This window comes from Gavia stellata, chromosome 21 (genome assembly GCF_030936135.1).
Source record: "Gavia stellata isolate bGavSte3 chromosome 21, bGavSte3.hap2, whole genome shotgun sequence".
NCBI lineage: Eukaryota > Metazoa > Chordata > Aves > Gaviiformes > Gaviidae > Gavia > Gavia stellata.
This window is the reverse complement of record NC_082614.1, coordinates 9470862-9490249: the sequence shown is the minus strand read 5'-3', so window position 1 is coordinate 9490249 and position 19388 is coordinate 9470862. Positions and strand designations below refer to the sequence as shown.

Sequence of the window (19388 nt, the reverse complement as noted above, 5' to 3'; positions counted from 1 at the left end):
TCCAGGAGAATTGGCTTTGTATTACATCTTGCACACTCTGCTTCAGAAATAAAACTGGGCCAAAGTATAGCGATATGCTCTCTGGATACCAACCAAGAGTTGACAAGAACTGATGGATTTTGCATGTTAAAAGTAAATATTTTATTACATATCATGCCCTTGAAAAATTAACTTTGTTTCCATTTTATTTTGTTCAGCATGCCTTGAAATAGGAATGGCAAAAGCTCTTCAAGAAACAGATCACCAAGATTCATGGTACCGCAGTGTCTGCAATTACCTATTTTCCTGGCTCAGTAAAACAAAACTATTTTTTTTTTTTTAAATTACTATAAAATATTAAACAGTGAACTTAACAGATACCACTTCCGTCTGTCCTTCAGTATGACTGAATCTTCTGTAATGAAAAGCTGTCTGCCACGGACCCACATCCAAAGCCTGCTGACCTTGACAGTGGTCATCAACTTTGACAGCCTTTTAGATACGGCCTTATCATTGCTCTGGCTACCTGTGCAAAGATACTGCATGAACCACTGGATACATTATTAAATTCAGGTTCACGAAGATGCTGTCAACAGGTCAACTACAGTAAAATATTTATATTTCAGAGTAACAGTACTTATATATGCTGCCTAGTTCTTTCTTGCTCTGATTTGCCCTCTTATCACTAGGTTTTTGTTTGCTTTTCCAAATACTGAAAAGACTATTGGTTTGTTCAGGAAATTTGTCTAGATAGTGCTCACAAAGCGAATTTGCTCACATTTGACATTTTCATAGGTTGGGTAACAAAATGGAAGATTCAAGTTTGTTAAACTCCACAGATAGTGCCTAACTCAGTTAACTTATTTTCAGAAGTAATGAGTATCCAGCTTCCAGGCAGTTTCTGGAACAACACAACAGGGCACCTGCATGCAGAGCGCTGCAGGATGGGAGCCTCGCGCTTATGTCCTCAGGGCTTGTGGGCCAACCGAGAGACCTCTAGAACTTCATTCATCTACTAGAACATTTACTGCCTCGAAAGAGTTAAATATGCAAGTGCTATAATTGTGATGTCTTTACAGTCAAGAAATGTAAAATGTGGCAATATAATGGAGCATGTGGCTATTTTACCTATTCAACATTTACCTGTGTCTAACTAGAAGAGGTCTCTAAAATGCTGCTTTTTAGCAGCTTGAAGGTTGAGAACCACCTGTAAACATTTGCGGAACAGTCCCTTTCTAGAAATAGAGACTCCTAAACAATCAACCTTGAAAATTATCATATATTATATTATATTTCCAGTGTTATTTACAGATCTTGTTTAGTACAATGAACCAGACATGCTGAAAATGTAGGATTTTTCCAGTCTCCTTTTATATGAAGTACAATAAAAAAGGCACATGATTATTCACCATAGGAGTTGTGCACCAGTCAATAACTTAAAGCTAAAAAGCTACCCATCAGAGAACTCTCTTTATGAGGCAGTATTGAGATCTCTCCTTTCATCATAGAAACATCCGTCTATTAATTCCTCTAGGAGAGCTTAAAGGAACCCATTTTCTCTGTTCTGATCTTCACAAGATTTCCAAATCAACAGAAAACTCTTGTTAAGCTTCCCAGGTCATCTGCCGGAGCAAGGAAGAGTCAAATAGGGCATGTGTGTGTCTGCTTTGCTGTTTCTTATCCTTCTTTTTTGCCTTTGAATGCTCAACTGTGGAGGACTCTTGAGAGCCAAGTCCCATTCAAACTAATTTGCTTTAAGACAAATGCCTTGCAATATATGGCACACTGAGCAATGGACAACGGCAGGAGAGGCAGCTTCTGAGCCCCAGCAGTCAATGTCGGCCGTGTTTTATCCAGTTTCTAATCATCCACTTTTGCCCCGAACACCTTTGTACGACTAATCTGAGCCCAAAATTTGCATCCTTTGACATTTCCACTTCAAGACAACGGCCAGTGTCTCTGCTGATGATTGGACCATTCTGAGAAAAAAGAAAAAAAAAAAAGAAAAGAAGGATTAGAAGAAGGAATAGAAAAGGTGAGAAGACTAGAGAAAAAATAGTGCTAGATCTGGAAATCCCTAGAAAGCACTATAAAATGCCTAGAAAGTTCTGTGTATATCAAGAGACAAAAGTTCCTAGAAAGTGCTAGAAATTCCTACGAGAAGGTAATCCATACAAAGTGCCAAAACAATTCCTTGATAATTCTAGATTTAGGAATCGCTAGAAATTTCCCCAGAAATCACTAGAAAATCTCTAAAAAGCACTAGAAAATTCCTACAGACCCCAAGATATAGGAAATCCCAGAAACTGTAAGAATGCCTTTGAAAGTCCTAAAAATTTTTTGAAATATCTAGATATAAAAATTCCTAGAAAGATGCTAGAGAAGTCCTAGAAAAGTTCTAGATACAAAAATTCCTAGACGCTCAAAAATAAAAGTTACAATTATGCTCTTGACAATCACTACAGAAATTGAGACTATTCTGAGAAAGGGTAACTAAAATTTCCTAGAAAGCATACCCCAGAATTCCTAGTAATAATATAAGAAAATTCCTGGGTAGGACATGACCTATGGAAAAACATATCTGACTATTTCTAGAGGGCATAAGGGGGGATTCCTAGAATAGTCCTCTAAAGACCGCCTTGTTTTTCATTAAATATCCTCTAGAGCAGCATTCCTCTCCAATCTATCTCTGCAAGGCTCCCTGAGCTCTCCCGTACCTGTGTGAAATCCCAGAACCTCTGTGCTGGCCTCAGGACATCTTCGCACTTCTTCAGAGTCGGTGTCCTGCCCTTCCCGTCGTCCACGAGGCATTTGGAGTCGGGCAGAAAGGCCGTGGAGCCCAGCGGCCCCAGCTGCAGGACGCCTTCCGAGCTGTAGCGGACAAGCTGGGGAAGAAAGGAAAGGGAAGACTTTGACCACAGCCCCAGGGACCCCAGCGATGGGACACAAAGCTGACCTGCCGCTGCCTTCCGCCCCAAGTGCTGGCGAGGAGTCCTTTGTCCTGCCGCATGCTGGGACCTTCCCAGTCTGGCACACACCGCTTAAGGCAAAGCTTGGGAAACTTGTTTTACCAACACAGGGTCTCTCGTAGGACACAACATTCCCTTCTTTCACACCTCTGCTCCCCACCATTCCCTACCCGCTATTTCACCTCAAAAGGGCAATCAGGGAAGTGAAGTAATCAATATGTAAATCATACCCACTCAGCAGGAGTTGATTTAACAAGGGCACAATGTCAATTTGCCATGTAGTTTGTTCTTAAGAGCTCTGTTAGAGGCTATTGATAGCAACAAGTCTAATTAGTTTTTGTAAATAAACGTTACTGAGGAAAATCCAACCATGCAACCAGTATCCAAAAATATGAGAGGAAAAAAGAAATCATGAGGGAAAGAACAGCAAATTTGCTGCTAGCATATGCTTCAGGCCTACATAAGAGAATCCCACTCTGATATTTCAGTTTTGTGTGAGGCTTAACTGTTCTGTAATTTAGTGATGTGGTGAGTGCTACTGGCTGTAATTAGAGGCTTCAGGTGAAGGCCATTTATTATTTTAGAGGTTGGGGGTTTTTTAATAAAAAAAACTTAAGCAGGCACAATCATTCATGTTAATTTTTACAGGAGTGTAATTTTTTTTTTTAACGTTTCTTCTGTTTTAAGTGATGATTTCACTTGTTTCAAGTCATTCATAGTAAAATGGCTGTCAAGGAAAAAAAAAATCCGTATGTAGAAGGTGAGGTAAAAAAACTGGTCTCTTGTAATCTCAGTGTGCCAGAATATATTTTATTACATTAATATTGGAGCAAGGGAAAATATTTAAAGACATGAAGAATATCTGTAGATGGTTCTTGTTGATCAGATGACTCTGTTGATCAGAATACAAACATGTGATGGAAGAGAACTATTTTGCTGTGTTCGCCGCAGCCTTTTTCTGTAAGCAGAGGGCAGCTGCACGTTTGCCTTCTCACGCAGCTACGCTTCGGGTCAGAGAGGAGGGTGACACTGCTCCTTGTCTGAGCGCTACGAGCTCACTGGGACAACACAACCTCCCGCACAGCATGCGTGGGAAGGCACACAGCCAGCACGGAGCCTGCAGACTCCTGGGAGAGCAGGCAGCAGACATAAACCCACATCTCAAGGCGCTGGAGGAAAAAAAAGCTTTTCCTAGGGACACACTGGGGACCTTGAAAAGTTTCTTGCAACCCAAGAAGCTGCTGAAGAACTGCTGGACGACAGCAGGCCTGAAGAGCACAATCTTGATGAAGGAAGGTTGATTTCAAACCTTTTATTCTGCCTCGTCCAGATCTGATTTTTCTCTACTGCAATTTGTTTCAACGTGTATTCTAATAAAGCCTCAAACCCTTAAGGGTGGTTTTAGGATGCTCATTTAGAGGGAAAAGGGTCTCTGTCAGCTCATTCTCTTTCACATTGCACTGAGATAACTGTGATAGCGATGGAGTCCTCATTTATAAGTTGCAAAAATTAGTAAGTAATCCCCTTAATTACTGCTGCTTTCTAGACAGTTGAGGGAGAGCCTATTGAGGGACATTTCAAAGCACATTAAAGCAAAAATGCATGATGTTAATTTGGCAGCAGGCCAATACATCAAATCAGACGTATCTACTTCTCACTTCTTCTGTGTTTAAATCCAGAGTCATTGCACCAGCATAATATTGTGCCCTTCTTTCCCTAGAAGTAGGCAAGTGCAGCACCCAGGTGACAAAAGACTGCAAGATGGAGTCAGCTATGTGGCTTGTATGCTGGGAGGCTGGATGCTGCAGGGTGAGGATCTGAGCCACCGAAGAAATGCAATTATCACCCAGGAAATTCACTGCCTGTCTGGTCTTATTGCTGTTATATGGCTGAAATTACTTAACAAGAAAGGGAAGGAAGGTCAGAAGAGCCTGCCATTTATTGGATGCTACTGACCAGTGCATGAGATATCATTAAGAGTCAATCAAAAAACCTCGAATTAGAGTCTAGCTTTCTGCAGCCATGCTTATTAACCTCAGAAGAATCATGCTGTGAATAATCATATCTTGCTGGTGGTAAAAAGAGCATGGTCTACTCGCTCCCAGATCAGATGCCCTTTGACAAACTATGTGTTCATTTTCCCACATGCCACTTCTGTTCAGAGCAACCATGTGAAGCGCAGAGTTAGAACAGAGACTGCATCGGAGACAGCAGAGGGATAATCACATGAGGATTCTTCTTGGTATGAACAATGTCATTGCTGAGGCACTGTCTACACACACTAAATTGAGACACTTCTTTTTTTTTTTGCCTTTCACTATAAGGGCATGGGGGATATATGTAAAAGAAGCTCAAGCAAGCAAAGTGATTCAAAATATGAACGGACTGCCAGCTCAGACAAATTAACTTCCTTTTTTCCCCCGTATAAAGGGGAGGGAACCCCCCCCCCCCCAAACTTTCCTCCTTTTTTCTTTTCCTTTTTTTTTTTTTTTTTTAAAGTAAAATCTGTCTGTGTGTTTCACACTTCTCATACCTAATGGGTACTCAGCAGAGCCCAAATGAATTGCAGGCATGGCTGAAACTTACACTGACTGGGAAATGTGTTCATCTTGCCATCTTTATTGTACCTCTCCAGGTCCCAAAATACCACCTAGCAACCTGGTTGGCTTTGCCTTATCTAGATAATCAGAACCACTGTTTATAATGGGCTACCTGCTCTGTAGTATAGGATCAATTTTCCCTGTGGTTTAAGATGAGCAGCATTTTCTGTACCGATATAAAAATGGTCTAAAATATGATTTGTCTTTAGAATCTCAATAGGCAGAATTGCATGTGCTCTGCATTGCAGTAGCCATGTGTTTGGGAAAGACGTTGTTAGACAGAAGCCTGTCAAAGCAGAAAGTACCATTTCTGCTTAGGCCTTAGAAGTGGAAGATACGCTAACTTTATTATAAACTACCTCCAATATTGAAAGCAGCAGTTGTGTGACAGTGCAACAGAGGCAGAGATGGCTCAGTGCAGGAAACTGGTATCTATACAATGATGAGACAAAAGGAACATCATGGGCTTAATTTTCCTGAATCTGTACTTTCTGCCAAGAGTTCCAACAGTCATAAAAACCTCTGCTTGTCCTGAAATAAAATAAAATTCTAAAAAAAGCGCCCATGAACAATTATCTCAATTTAGACCACATTACATAGTAAAGCTTTAGTACCTGCTTTTGCAAAATCAGACCAGAAATTAAGGTTCAAGAAACTACTATACAATTAATAACATCTCCCTCCAAAGACTCCATATCATAACTTCCTAGAGACAACATAAACTGCAAAAATAAAATAAGTTGCTTATTACTGTAGACTAGAAAGCAGGAACTGGGATACAGAGTCAATGAAATAGTGGAAGTTAGCCCTCCTGTGTTCAAATTGGATCTTAAGTGCCACTACCATACTGAAAAAGAAATAACCTCTGAATTTGCATGAGAACTGTGGGCATGATACATCATGCCAAATCCATTCCCAGTGCCAGCCAGCCAAAATCAAATGACAAAGTCCCCTTTATTAAGGAACATTCAGTCCCATTCATTAATAAAAAAGTCTGTGCAAGTCTTGATGGGCTGAAAGCCTTATGTATCCACATACTCCCAATGCAAGCTGCAGAACAGAAACACAGTTTTACACATCACATGAGGATGGACCTTCACTCAGTTTTTCTCTTTTATCTGAGAAGAGCTGAAGGATCTACATAAACAACACTGAAGCTAAGTGCTCTATTAAATGCTCCAAGATCTAATCCTGATACTATCTGCTGTACCTGTGATAACGTAGGATACTTTTCCCTTCAACATGCAGAAATCTGTGCAGAATGGAAAAGATGTCAGAGGTTGTTTATCTGGTTCAAGAATAGTGAGTGGTGCTGCCTATGGAAGGTGATCCTCTAGAAACATCAACGTGATAAGTAAATGCCAGCTTTTAACTGAAGGATTTGACTTCAGAAAATCTTTTCCTGCTAATTTCCAGTCAAGTGGAAAAAAGCACAAAATAACAACAGGTAATTGTTTGTTGGAAATAGTTACAGGGGTGGCTCCGGTAGCTTTCCACATTAAGTTTAACCCCTCTGTCTTGCTCCTGTTTGCCAGCAAAAGGAAATCTTTAATGATCCTTCAGCCCTGCAGGTTAAGTGAGCTGTAAGCTGACACAGAAATTGAAACAGTGAGCTATACAGGGGTACGAAATACCTTATATCTCCAGACTACTTGTCACCGTAAGATGAATGGATCACAAGAGAAACAATTTACCAAACTTCCAGGTTTGTTACACAATCTCACCCACCACTTCCTGCAAGTTAGGAGACTACCCTTGCATCCACCCTACTCTAAGCAATCAGACCTCCTACCCGGCGTGCGGCTCTGCAAAACCATAGCTCTACCACGCAATATGTTCAGTATCCACCTTCAAGCAACAGTTTAAGTAAAGCCTTTCATCTCCTCTTACTCCATGTGTTTGTGTAGCTGCGGGCTCCAAGAATCCAAACATCAAGATCTCCCTCCTTTCTGCGTGATCTCAAAGCCGAGGGAGTGCTTGCTTTCACAGCTGCAATGCCTCCTCTTTCTCTTGGCGTGAAAGGGAAGAGAGGAGGGCGTGGAAGGAGGCTGTTCACTGGGCCTTTCTATCCCAGGATGCCATTTTATTAACTTCTCTTTTCACATACTGTATAATCAGCGCCACATCACAGCATTCAAGACTGACTCTGAGACAGTGAATATTTCCACTGAGGTTGTATAAGTGCTCTCAGATGGTTCAAAACCTGCGTATCCTATAACCTTTCTAAGAAGCTTCCAGAACAACACATTCCACTTTTGAGGGGGTTATTGTCCATCCCTTCCCATCCCCCTATTTTTAAAATTTGTTTTACAACAAAAGGGTATTATGCAGCGCTATAGAACCAATAGGCTTTACAGGTGATTGCACAAGACAAGCCACATGCAGAGACAAAGCAGTTCAAGACCCCCAATATACTCCTTTGTTTCTGAATTTTCTCTAGCCCTGGACTGTTTCCTATTGCTCTCCCAGCAGTGTTTGCAAACCTTTTTTCCTGAAAGGGATTATATTAAAACTGCAGATCTAATGAATGCACATAAAAATGACACTACTTTTCTGTAAAGCAAGTTTTGAAATCAACTTAGACTGATGCAAAACCTTGTCTGGATATTCCTAGCTGTTATCTTACACTGACTTAGCTCGAGTCAAATTCATTAAGCTAAATTGGTGTAAACTCAGGCAAAATGCATTCCAAAGCATCCATAAAAGAGCTTGTCCTTGTTTGAATAAAGACATTTAAAAGCTGATGTCATTGAAAAGACGTGATTTATCATGGTAAAAATGATCTTGAGGAATAAGCATAGGGAAAGGCATTTTGTTCATGGAGCAGTAATGGTAGAGTGGTTTTATTTTTCACTGGTTATGCAGAACAACATCATTCAGAGGTGTGCAATATGCAAGGGAAATAGAAGGGTAAGAAGTAGAAAAGAACATTTTATCACAGATGAACAGTAATCTTATTCCTACCTCAGCTTTCTTTAAACACTTGACTGACTTCTGTTGGTTTCAGTGGAACCATGTGTATACTAAAATCACTGGTAATTTTCTTGTCAGAATTAAAGAGTATGAAAACCAAACAAGACTGTAGCTGAATAGCGAGAGGCTTTCACACCAGTAGGACACATCAAGCGCCAGTGATAACCTAACTGGTGAAAATGAGTTCCATGTTTATATTCATTTATATACAGTAGGCGTGTACAACTAACCCAAATCGCAACTCAGTAGGGGTATTTTATGCCCTGTGCTTGAGATGAAAAATGTCAGAAACTGAAAGCTAAACATAACAGACAACTATGCTCACCCAGGCTGATTAGAAGAGGGGCTTTGAAAATGTTTATTTAATACATTAAAATGCTTGCTGTCAACACCTTTCATGCAACGTGCTTGAATATCCTTGATTAGGGTTTGTGCAGCTGTGGTTCTCATACTGAATTAATTTTGTAAATTGTTGTGAGATGATAGAAGTTTTCCAGCTGTGTAATCATTAATTAACTTGGCTGCATTTGAGTGGCTCCAACCCATGCTTGTCTGTGAAGTACTCAACTACGATAAAACATCTCTACCTTCTGCTTGGTGTTTCTTACAGAATGGAAACTTTTTTCCTTTTTGGAAATGGAAATGGAAAGTGCTGCAAGATGATTTGGTAGATTAACTTTTTGCCTTTCCCATACTTTTATAATTCTCACACACAGAGGATGCTTTGGATTTTAAGAGTTTGGGAGCAGTGACTTTCTCTTTCTATGTGTTTACACAATGCTAGTAACAAAAGGGCTCTAGCTTGTGGCTGTCATGTAAAGTCTATCTGAAAACAGCTTTTCAGGCTTTTCCAGAAAATTCATGTAGACAGGATACTGAAGACCTGTATCAGAAGCAAGCCAGAGGAGATTTAACTGGTCACTACCCAACTTCAACTTCTTGGGCAGTAAATACTTTGTGTATTGTGATTTGCACCTGAGGAGAGCTGTCCAATGTCTAGTCTAGGGCCCGCGATTCAAAAGGCATCATCCACTAGGTAACGTATTTACATCTTACTAGAAGGAAAATGACCTGTTCCTTAATGGAAAAAATTAGTCAGAGCTGGATGCTAATAGGTGATCTACTTTATGCCCCCAAATTTACAAGAGTTAGTCAGAAGCTGGGCACATCGTACTTCCTTTCAAATAAATTCACAGTAACTTATGCCCTCATCTATTTTCTTCTTCTGGAAGTCAAAGCATATTCTATGAAACAGGAGTCATGGAGGCAAACAAGTAGGTTAAGGACTTAAATTGCAAAATAAATTACAGTCAGAACCATTTATTTCATGGTTCTCAATGCTAGCATGATGATAGATTGGATGTTGCAAAGGGACTTTCTGGAAGGGCTTAAATTTGCAACTTTCTGGTCAGAATTAGAATGGAGCAAGAGACTGAACTCTCTCTGAGCGCCTTGACATCTCTAACTAGAGTCTTCTTGAAAAGCTCGTTTACATCTAATTAAGCAACACTATTTTATTACCTTACTCAAAGACTGTTCCTTCCGCCTCTACTAGGAAAGTGTCAGTCAAGTGTTCCATAATGATCCTGCCAAAGGTGGACATTTTGTCAGTAGGAATTACTGTCTATCTCACTTTGCTCTAATAAGGTATGACTCTTCACCAGCTTGCAATTAAGCGTAATAGGCAATATTTATATTTTGCGACTCTTGTTATGCCTCCATGGTGATGTACGAGCTAGAACTCCAAATCAATATACGTATGGCTGAACTTCAGATAATTGTTAAATCCGTGACAAGGTCAGAGTTTGTTTACGCATGAGAATGTTCATTAACATAGTTTTGATTCAGAGGGTACTTCAGAAGAAACTAGAATTACATTTCAGAAGAAGCTCAAGTCCTGGATTTAAATAATAGCTCATTTGTATCTAAAAAACAAGGAACATCACTATGAGCATGGAAAGAAGAAATGTAATTTTAAAATCTCCAGACATCTGTAAGAAAATAATAATATGCACAGGGTCTGACAAAAAAGAAATCTTCTCTTTTAGAAAAGTATTAAAAGATATTCTTAATTCCCTTTGAAGCTGATGTTAAATATGTGCTTAACTTTTTGCCTGCTTGGGGAGTCCCACCAGCAGCTTGCTAAATCATTTCTGCAAAGGAGCCTATTGGACCAATGAACAGTTAATTTAAAGAGGTACTATTCCTAGCATAAGTCAAAATGAGAAGAGCCGCTCATTCAAACGAACTGTCTAAATTCATTAATCTTCAGTGGATTGCTGTGTTACTAAAACAAATTATCATAATTCTTCTGTTTTCCTTACCGGCATCTTCAATGTATAGATTCACATGCTGAACAACCTTGGAAAGGGCACCCAAAAAGACTCAAGTAAAGCCAGATATTTTCCTTTGCAACTCAGCAATATACTGCCAAACTCAACTCAAACGCACCAAATTACTTCTTGTTTCTTCTGAAAATTCTTTAAGTTAAAGGTTTCTCATTAATTATGGGATTTTAACCATTTACCTGAGAGGACATTCCATGGCATGGATAAAGGATTGCTTTGTCATCCTCTTCAGCTCCCTGATCTAAGCAGTAGCCGCTAGCTTTGCTGTTACGCACCTATAACCGGATCAGAAAGAAAACAGTGTATTAGAAATTCATCTGTACGATGCAGGTCCAATCTAGCTAAATCTTAGCTGCACTATGGCTATTGAAAAAACTAATACGTAAAACTTTTCCTCTGAGAAAGACATGCTTCTTCTCCAGATATGACAGGATGCCAATAGTGAATTTGCTCCAGAAAAAGACATTGTTTGGACAACCTGCTGTCTTTACAGGCCTTGCGTCAGAGTTATATTTTCAGCAATTACTCAAGGATCAAAACCCCATAAAATTCACTCTAAGAAACCCAGGCCAAATTTTGCTCCAAATTACCCTTGTGTAAATATAAATTTTGATCATATATGTTGAGAATGTGACTTAAACAGCATAGGAACTACCCAGGATTGGTATGGGACGTAGCACCCTTTTATTTGCTCCTACTGCATATATAAAAACAAAAAAGCATATGAAACAACTTTATTTGAATTGAGACTATAGTATTTGGTTATGTACAGAAGTGATGTAAAGCACGGTATTGTGAAAGGATACAGCAATGATGACCAGCGTTGGAAGGCTTTCAATATATTTAAAGTTTGGGTTCAGAGAACCAACCAAGTCAAAAATTCATGTGCTTCCCCAGACAAGGAAAGCTTACAAGTCTGCAAAACTGGGCTGGAGCTATTGTGAAATTTCAGGCCTTTCTTCCTCTTCAGGCTACATGTATTACACACGTATTTTGGACACAGAAAAATTTTACAGGTATCTGAATCAAGAGGTTATTTAGATGGACATTTTGAAACAGTCAACAGGTCAGTTTTGGTTTAGGCTGTGAACAATTTGTCTGGCCACCCCGCCTAATATAGAAATAGCTGCTGCATGAGGTATCAGAAAAATTGGTAAATAATCCTTCATATTGTAGTGTACGAGCATAACAGGGATCGGATAAGGGGGCTCACCAACAGTTAAACTTCAGAAGGTTTATTTTATGACTCGAGTACTATAAAGGCTAAAGAAGATGAAGACAGCTTTATGACACAGCTTTAAAAAATGTGAATTGAGTCACTAGGAAATGTATTTTCACTACTGTTTCAATCTGTTTCACATGTACTCAATATATTTATTTTCTGTTAAATTCACTAAAATCCAGACATCTTTTCCTCCATGAAAATAACCAGAAGAGAAGATATTTAATAACAAGCCTGATGTCATTTAGGATGAAGTCTCTAGTTTTTTCATTATGGGCATGTAAGACTGAAAGGGAACTATGCCAGTTTATACTAGCTAAATAGCTTGTGCGCCTCCATTTTATTATAAATTTTAATGAATTAGATACTTGCATCACTAAACTTCCTGTTTGACTCAAGAACCTTCATGTGACCACTCAATAGAAACAAACTTCTTTTTAGAGCCCAGCTTGCTAACTGGGTGGTATAACTGACACAACATTGGCAGCACTGCCAATGTTCTTTGCAGTTAACAGCCTTCTCAGAGCTGATGGTTACTAATAGCTCCTGTTGAATCTAAATGTCTTTCCTCAGTTACTGCCAGGCATAGTTATATTAGGATGCAAAGTGACATTATGCAATAAAACTTGCACTTTGTATCAATATCTGAAGTGCCTGACTTATTTCTATATGAAGTCAATCAAATGGAACAGAAAGGAAGAATGTCCATTTAGTTGTCTTGTGTGAAAATATATTGCCTTTGGATTTAATTGTAGTTCATGTAGACAATTAAACAGAATCTTAAAAACGTTATGCAGCAGGAGAGCTCCTAGAACTTTGCCCCAGCTGACAGTCATAAGTGATAGCAGTCCTTACATTACAGGCACGTGATACAGATTTAAAGAGTTACAGAAGGCATGTCTGACTTCTTTAAAGATTGGGGTCAGGCATATGTGGGAGATTTGATTGATTCACAGAAGAGAAAGAAATGATCCAGACAGCTGAGGTGAACCTAAACGTCTGCACATTTCTAACACATTTGGATCCAGCATTTTGTTAGGGTTAAGTAACCTATCTACTCAGCTATGTCAGAGTAGGTCTTCCAAGGTCTTACTCAATACTGGTACACAAGTGGAAATGAAAATACAGAATCTGAGCACAAAGCAGCAAAATTGTTTTTCCTCTAATGGCTTTTTCATGATGAGATAAAGACCTGCCAAATGGTAGCCTCATCTCATAATCTGAACAAGGATAAGTTGCTTTTTATCCTGAACAAGGAGGATTGCAAAAACGAATTAATGAAGTGAATGTAATCCTTCAAATAGTTGGACAAAACCCAAAAAAAGGGGTGGCTCTTTACCTAAAAACAATTCAGCAAACTCAACTGTTCTCATTAACTGTAATTATTTTAGCTCTCTTGACTGCTGATGTTTTCTTGATGATATCTGTGGCATCCTGTTTGGGAAAACAATTACCTCAAATTTATGTTCTCAGAGCTGCTCTACTTTGAAATGAAAGCCAAGGAGGTTGCATATCATCATTAGTGAGAATTATTTCATCTGATATACTCCAATGAGAGGGACAGTGCTTCTCAAAGCCACACTTCTTCGTCTTTATTAAAAGTAGGGGAGGGCATTTCTGTTGCTACTACTGTGCTCACTTGAAATTGCCCTGTACCTGATACCAACCAGTAAGGTTGAAGGACTGCTCTAATGCAGCCATGATGTATTTTCAAAGACATACAGTACCTCTCCATAAGTGACTGTATTATTATAAACCCTCATTTCAGGATAGACGTTCTCCAAGTACCACTTAAAACTCCGGCACTGCAGTCGCTGTCGTAGAGCTATTCTTTCAGAAACGTCTCCAAAGTCAACGCCAGGGTTCTACAAAGGAGAAGAAGAATAAAGAGATCTCACTGCATTGACTTTACGGTTGTTTTCTTTACTGAAACCAAATTGGAGTTCATTTTGTATACCAAGCTGTATTTCCATCTCTTCTTTCTTTTTTATAAGCAGCAGCTCATCAAACAGCTGCTGTTGAGAGCAGACAATAAATATTAATGAAAGTCAGTGGAAAAAGAACCATAACGAACAAGCAAAAACCAAACGTAAATCAAAATAGTAAGAATACAATAAGAATGTTTTTACTTACAGCAATTCTAAACGTTTGCAATCAAACCTGAACTCCTTTGCTTTCAGATTTGTTAGGAATTTAGACGGTAATTCTGATCTAAGATACGGCGGCTTGATCATGGTTTACTCTAGTAACAGCCTTGGGTATTCACTAATGTAAATGAGATCAGAACAGACCTGTTAAAACTTCAAAGCAGAGCTGCTCAAAAAGTCATTAAGCTCCATTAAACATTTGCATAGACCAGCATTTGGTTTTTACTGGAACTGGAGCTCATTTGCAGACTTGAGCCATAAAATGCAGTTAAACTCAAAACCTTCTTGGTAATTCTACTTCAGAATTTAATCCACGTTTGAATACAAATCCCATGAAAAACACAGGCTGGAAGAATCAAATCAATATGATCAAACCCAGCCATTTAAAAAATGCCAGGTCCTGACTTGATGTTGATGTAAACTAGTACAAATCATCACAGTTCAACATTAAGACAGTAAGAGTTACCTCATCTAAAAATCTTTTCCGACACTGTATGAATCAAATGGACTGAAACTGGAGAGTTTTGCACGGATCTGTCTTAAGTGCCTTGTACATTTCCTCCGGAAAGATTTCTGTACGTTTTACAACTGATGTCTAATGCAGGGTTACAAGACAGCAGCAAATCTTAGCTCAAGGTTTATTAGAATCCCCAGCCGATGCCTAGTTTTCAGGAGAGAATACAAGCATAATACTGAACAGGTTTTTCTATTTGCCACATAAAGAGTTTGCTGTGCTCACTGCTGCTTGCTGATGCATACTTTGTCATGAGCTCTCTGTGCAGCATCCATTCAAATGAATGTTAATTTACGTACTACTTCAGGCTACATGGAAAGAGAGCAATTCTCGGAGGCACTCAGTACTATAAATCATTCAATATAAGATTCCTTTATCACTAAAATTGTTGAGGAATAGATCATAAGCAGGGGCATACCAAATATTTGGTTAACTAAAATAAAGCTATGCTGACCTGCTGCTGAAGGTTACAGGAATATGATCTTGCAGATGTGTCCAAAGATCATCCACTAATCAGGATACACATGCACAGATCATCAGTAACTTAAAAGGGAGCGAGTTGTGAAAAAGATGGTGCGAGTTATGAAAGGGTTAATTTGGACGGGGTTTGGTATGGGACAATGCGTATTTTACTCGCCTTCTTTCTGCCCTGTTCTAAAATGAGGCAATACAATGCCCTGTTTGCAGTGCCATTTTTACAAGAGCAGCACAAGAGCAGCAAATTGAGCAGCTATGAAAATGCTGTGCTTACTTCTGTATTAGCTGCAGCCATCACGTGTGGGGTACAGCGTGATCGTACAAGAATGAGGTGTCCCCAGAATTTAGTATGTGGACATATTCTTTTTAAGCAGGCAGTAAGGTTTCTAGTTCTCCTGCAGAAGCTTTTTCTTGTGGCTTAATAACAGTACAGTGCTTCTTAGTCATCTAGATTGAATACTACAGTGGAATAACTCTGAACACTAACACTAGCTTCCTTTTCCTGAGAGCTAATGGGGTTATTTTTATGATGCACATTTTATCAATCAATTTATTTTATGGAAAGAAAATTTTAATGTTCAGTACTTCTGCTGATTTTATGTCTCTTAATGTAGATGTGCCTGTGTTTTTGGTTTTTTTATAAAGTACTGCTGTATAGCTCAGTGCAGAAAACTGCATCAATAAGTAATCTCAGAGAGATTAAAGGAAATCATGTTTTGGTGTAAATGCTTATTTAAATGTCTCCTCTTTTCTCAAAATTCATTTGCAGAAAGCATCAAGCAAACAAATTTACCAAGGTAACTTCTTTTTCATCTCCTGTTTGAAACTTACCATTTTATCAAATGGATGCAGGCAGGGCCAAAATGCCCTTAAAAACTTAGATGGATGCTGCTTTGTCTTCCTCCTACTACCACGGAAATCTTGTGTGGGAAAGAAGTTATGCAGTATTGCCGTGTTAAGGCAAACTAATTCTCTGCAATTACTTCTGATGCCAAAAGAAGCCACCAAAACACATCTTCATAGCAACCAAACTTTCAACTTTGCACGGAATGTCCAATACTGAACAGCAGTAAGTGAAATTCAGACACGTGTGAACATTTGACGTATTCAGACATCACATGGAGAAGAATGAAACATTGCTCATTTGGGCATATATATTTTCAAAACTACAATAGGAATGAACAAAAAAATGGGGTTTGATATATTACCTAGGTACCAAAGTACAAGCAGGTATTTAGGACACAGACTAAATCCCATGTAGTCTTTGACAAGGCTCCCGTGACTTTGAGGAACTCTAGGTCATAACTGAATATTCACAAAGACACTGCTGGGTTGGCATGTTTTCCTGTTCTGATAGGAACATTCCTGTTTCCATTTACTTCAATCAGCTTTGAACAAACACCTCATACAAGGGTTAACTAAACCATCATTACCTACAGAACGCAGTATGCTTCCCCTCAGCTGCTCTCCCTGTGCCCCTTCACATGAATAATTTGGATGCAAATGCCACTGAAGGATACAGCAGGAGTCAGCTTCCTCCTGACTGGGATATAACATATACCTCTCCACTCGAAGAATTATGCTCAATGGAGATGTAGCATGTGATATACTTACAGAACAAAGTGATAAATTGAACCTACACTTCATCTAATATTTATATTACATGGATTCCTAGAGGTCCCCACATGTCATCTACAATTCGTATGCACAGTAAGAAACAGAATGCGTCCACGTTGCAACTCCCAGCCTCTAGACAATAAAGCTAGTTAATGTGTGATTCTTTTATTGCGTACTTTGTTTTTATGCTGGTGAGGTCTACTGAGTCTCGTGGTGAATGATGATATTTATTTATGGACATTTCTGTAGTCCTCACCACTGTAGCATATGAACACCTCAAAGTTTAATGGCATCCCAAATTAATGACTTCTTCAGAGGAAGCGCATAAACCTGAAACATCGTGCTCTAGTTAAAGTATAAATCTGTGTCACCGCTCCTGAGCACACAGCAAAACTTATACCGAGGAAGCAAGTTTATATGGCAGAACTCTCCATATTGAGCACGCACCAGCGAGAAAGCACTCTTCCCCCCAAGCTTAGCCCACTGCATGCAATTGTAGCGATATCCTTCACCTCAAAGAGCTGACTAGGAACAGCATCCACACGTTTCTGCCTCTGTTTAGGAGCGAGCATGACCTGTACTTACTGCCATGGGGATGTTCCATGCCATATAAACATGCGACTTGAAGTCATCCATCCAGACCTCAGCGGCGCGCAGGGCATTGCGCTTTGCATAGTAATCAATGTCGTTGTTGTAGGGTTTCTTTGTACGTTCAATATGTGCCACACGAGAACAGGGCAAGACCTCCATGCTTCCTCCGCACTGCCAGACCTGGGAGAGTTGGAGGAAAAAACAATTATATGATTTTTTTTCTTTTTTTTTTTCCCCTTCTTTTTAAGGTGATAAAACTGCTTCTTTTCAGATGCTGTATGTCGAATGTTCCCTAGGTGGAGACGGGTACTATTAAATGATTCAGAATGATCGCCCAATTTACCTGCTCTGGGGGTGAAATCCCTCTCACTCCACATTGGCTATAGATGAGACCGAGGTGAATGAGGCTGGCTGTGTTAGGTACATAACCTTAGGTGCCATGAATATCCAAGTCCTTCCCCATGATGTCACTGTTCTTGGAACCATTAGGCAGAAGACAAATTATAAGTCGGTAACCTAGTGCATGTTACTGAAACTTCACCAAAAATCAGTCGTATCATCTGGCTGTGTTTGGCACTGTATATGTGGGGTATACTGCATCAGCTCTCCAAATCAACTAATGAACTTTTAATAGTTTAAATGTGACTGCCAGAAAAATCTCATACACATTTAGTGTACATAAGCATCTCAGATGACCTATTCCACATGATAGCCTTTTATGTGGGGATTTGAACATTACCTTTGGGAAATAGAAGGAAACAAATTACCCACACGCACAATACCAACTGAAAAAAAAAAAGGCATGGAAACACACTTACTTTCTCATTACGGAAACTTAGACTTTGTGAGTCAGTCAGTTATTTTCTTTTTCTAATCTAGCCCTGCAGGCTTCACTGATTTTCAGCGCAGCTATTCTCCCTTCACAAACATGCTTTGCCCTACCTTCAGTAAGAAACAAGCACTGACTTACCTGGTACAGGACATCCCATGGAAATTTTAGCCGAGAATAAGACACAAATCTTAGCACAGGATGCCTTGGTAAATCTGGCCGTTAACCAAAATGTGCGTTTATTTAGCAACAGAGGTTACTGCCACACTTGGTAGTGGATGTGAGCACAGCAAATGCATTCTCACCCAGTGCTCCTACAGCCTCTCAGCCGCTTACCTGCCAGGCAGAGAGGAATGGAGAAACCTCTGGTGCAACCATTCTCTATGCCTTTACCTGCAGCCCAGACACGTAAGAAGCAATGAATGACCACTTATCTCTCTACCCCTAAAAGTTGATGAAGATGGATAAAAGGGCCTGCATGGAGACTGTATCACCCAGCCTTCCCAGACACCACCGTACCCATACCATGTCATTTTTTCCTGTTGATTATTTACTGTCTGGTGGGAAACAAAGAGGACTTGTCTCTTTGAATCAGCAAGATTAGGAATGATGCAGGATGAGCAAAGCTTATGAGTTTCAGTTCCCTCAGGTCTGCACCTAGTACTATAGTCTAGCTGAAATAAATAAAAGGTATTAAAACATAAGCAATAATCCGTTGCTTTCCAAGGCTGCATTTACCGAGCATAAGAGCTCATTTCCAGATAAGATGCACTCCAGAACAATACTGGGGCAGTTCTCCACCTAACCTGCCTTCTCAGAGACAAAGATAAATTGCTTGGAAAGTGGCAGATAAAATAATCTTCTCCAGTTTGGCTTTTTTTTCTTTTTTAAATACTACCTTACAAAGTATTTAATTTGCTGCTTTCCAAATAGTTCTGTAGTAAATCACTGGCCACTGGAATTTGCATTTGATAAATAAAATACACTGAAAACCACACTGCTCGTAAATTTGGACTGACCTATGCTGAAGGTTTTCAGTGCAAAGGGGAAGTGCTACAAAAAATAAAGGAATTAATTGATTTTCATGATCAGAAGGGGAAATGAGTGGTACACTTTAGTATA

The 19388-nt window shown here is 39.4% G+C and overlaps 1 protein-coding gene across 1 annotated transcript in view; it reads right to left on the bottom strand.

Moving 5' to 3' along the window:
• Positions 1-1811: 1811 nt before the first annotated feature.
• The window catches only part of GALNT9 (polypeptide N-acetylgalactosaminyltransferase 9), a 151840-nt gene continuing 134263 nt past the window's right edge, over positions 1812-19388 (bottom strand). The window contains exons 7-11 of the mRNA XM_059827776.1: positions 17432-17617; positions 13819-13956; positions 11049-11144; positions 2697-2864; positions 1812-1958 (exon numbers count right to left, since the gene is read on the bottom strand). Of these exons, the coding sequence (XP_059683759.1) occupies positions 1812-1958; positions 2697-2864; positions 11049-11144; positions 13819-13956; positions 17432-17617 (735 nt within the window). The remainder of the gene's footprint in view (positions 1959-2696; positions 2865-11048; positions 11145-13818; positions 13957-17431; positions 17618-19388) is intronic.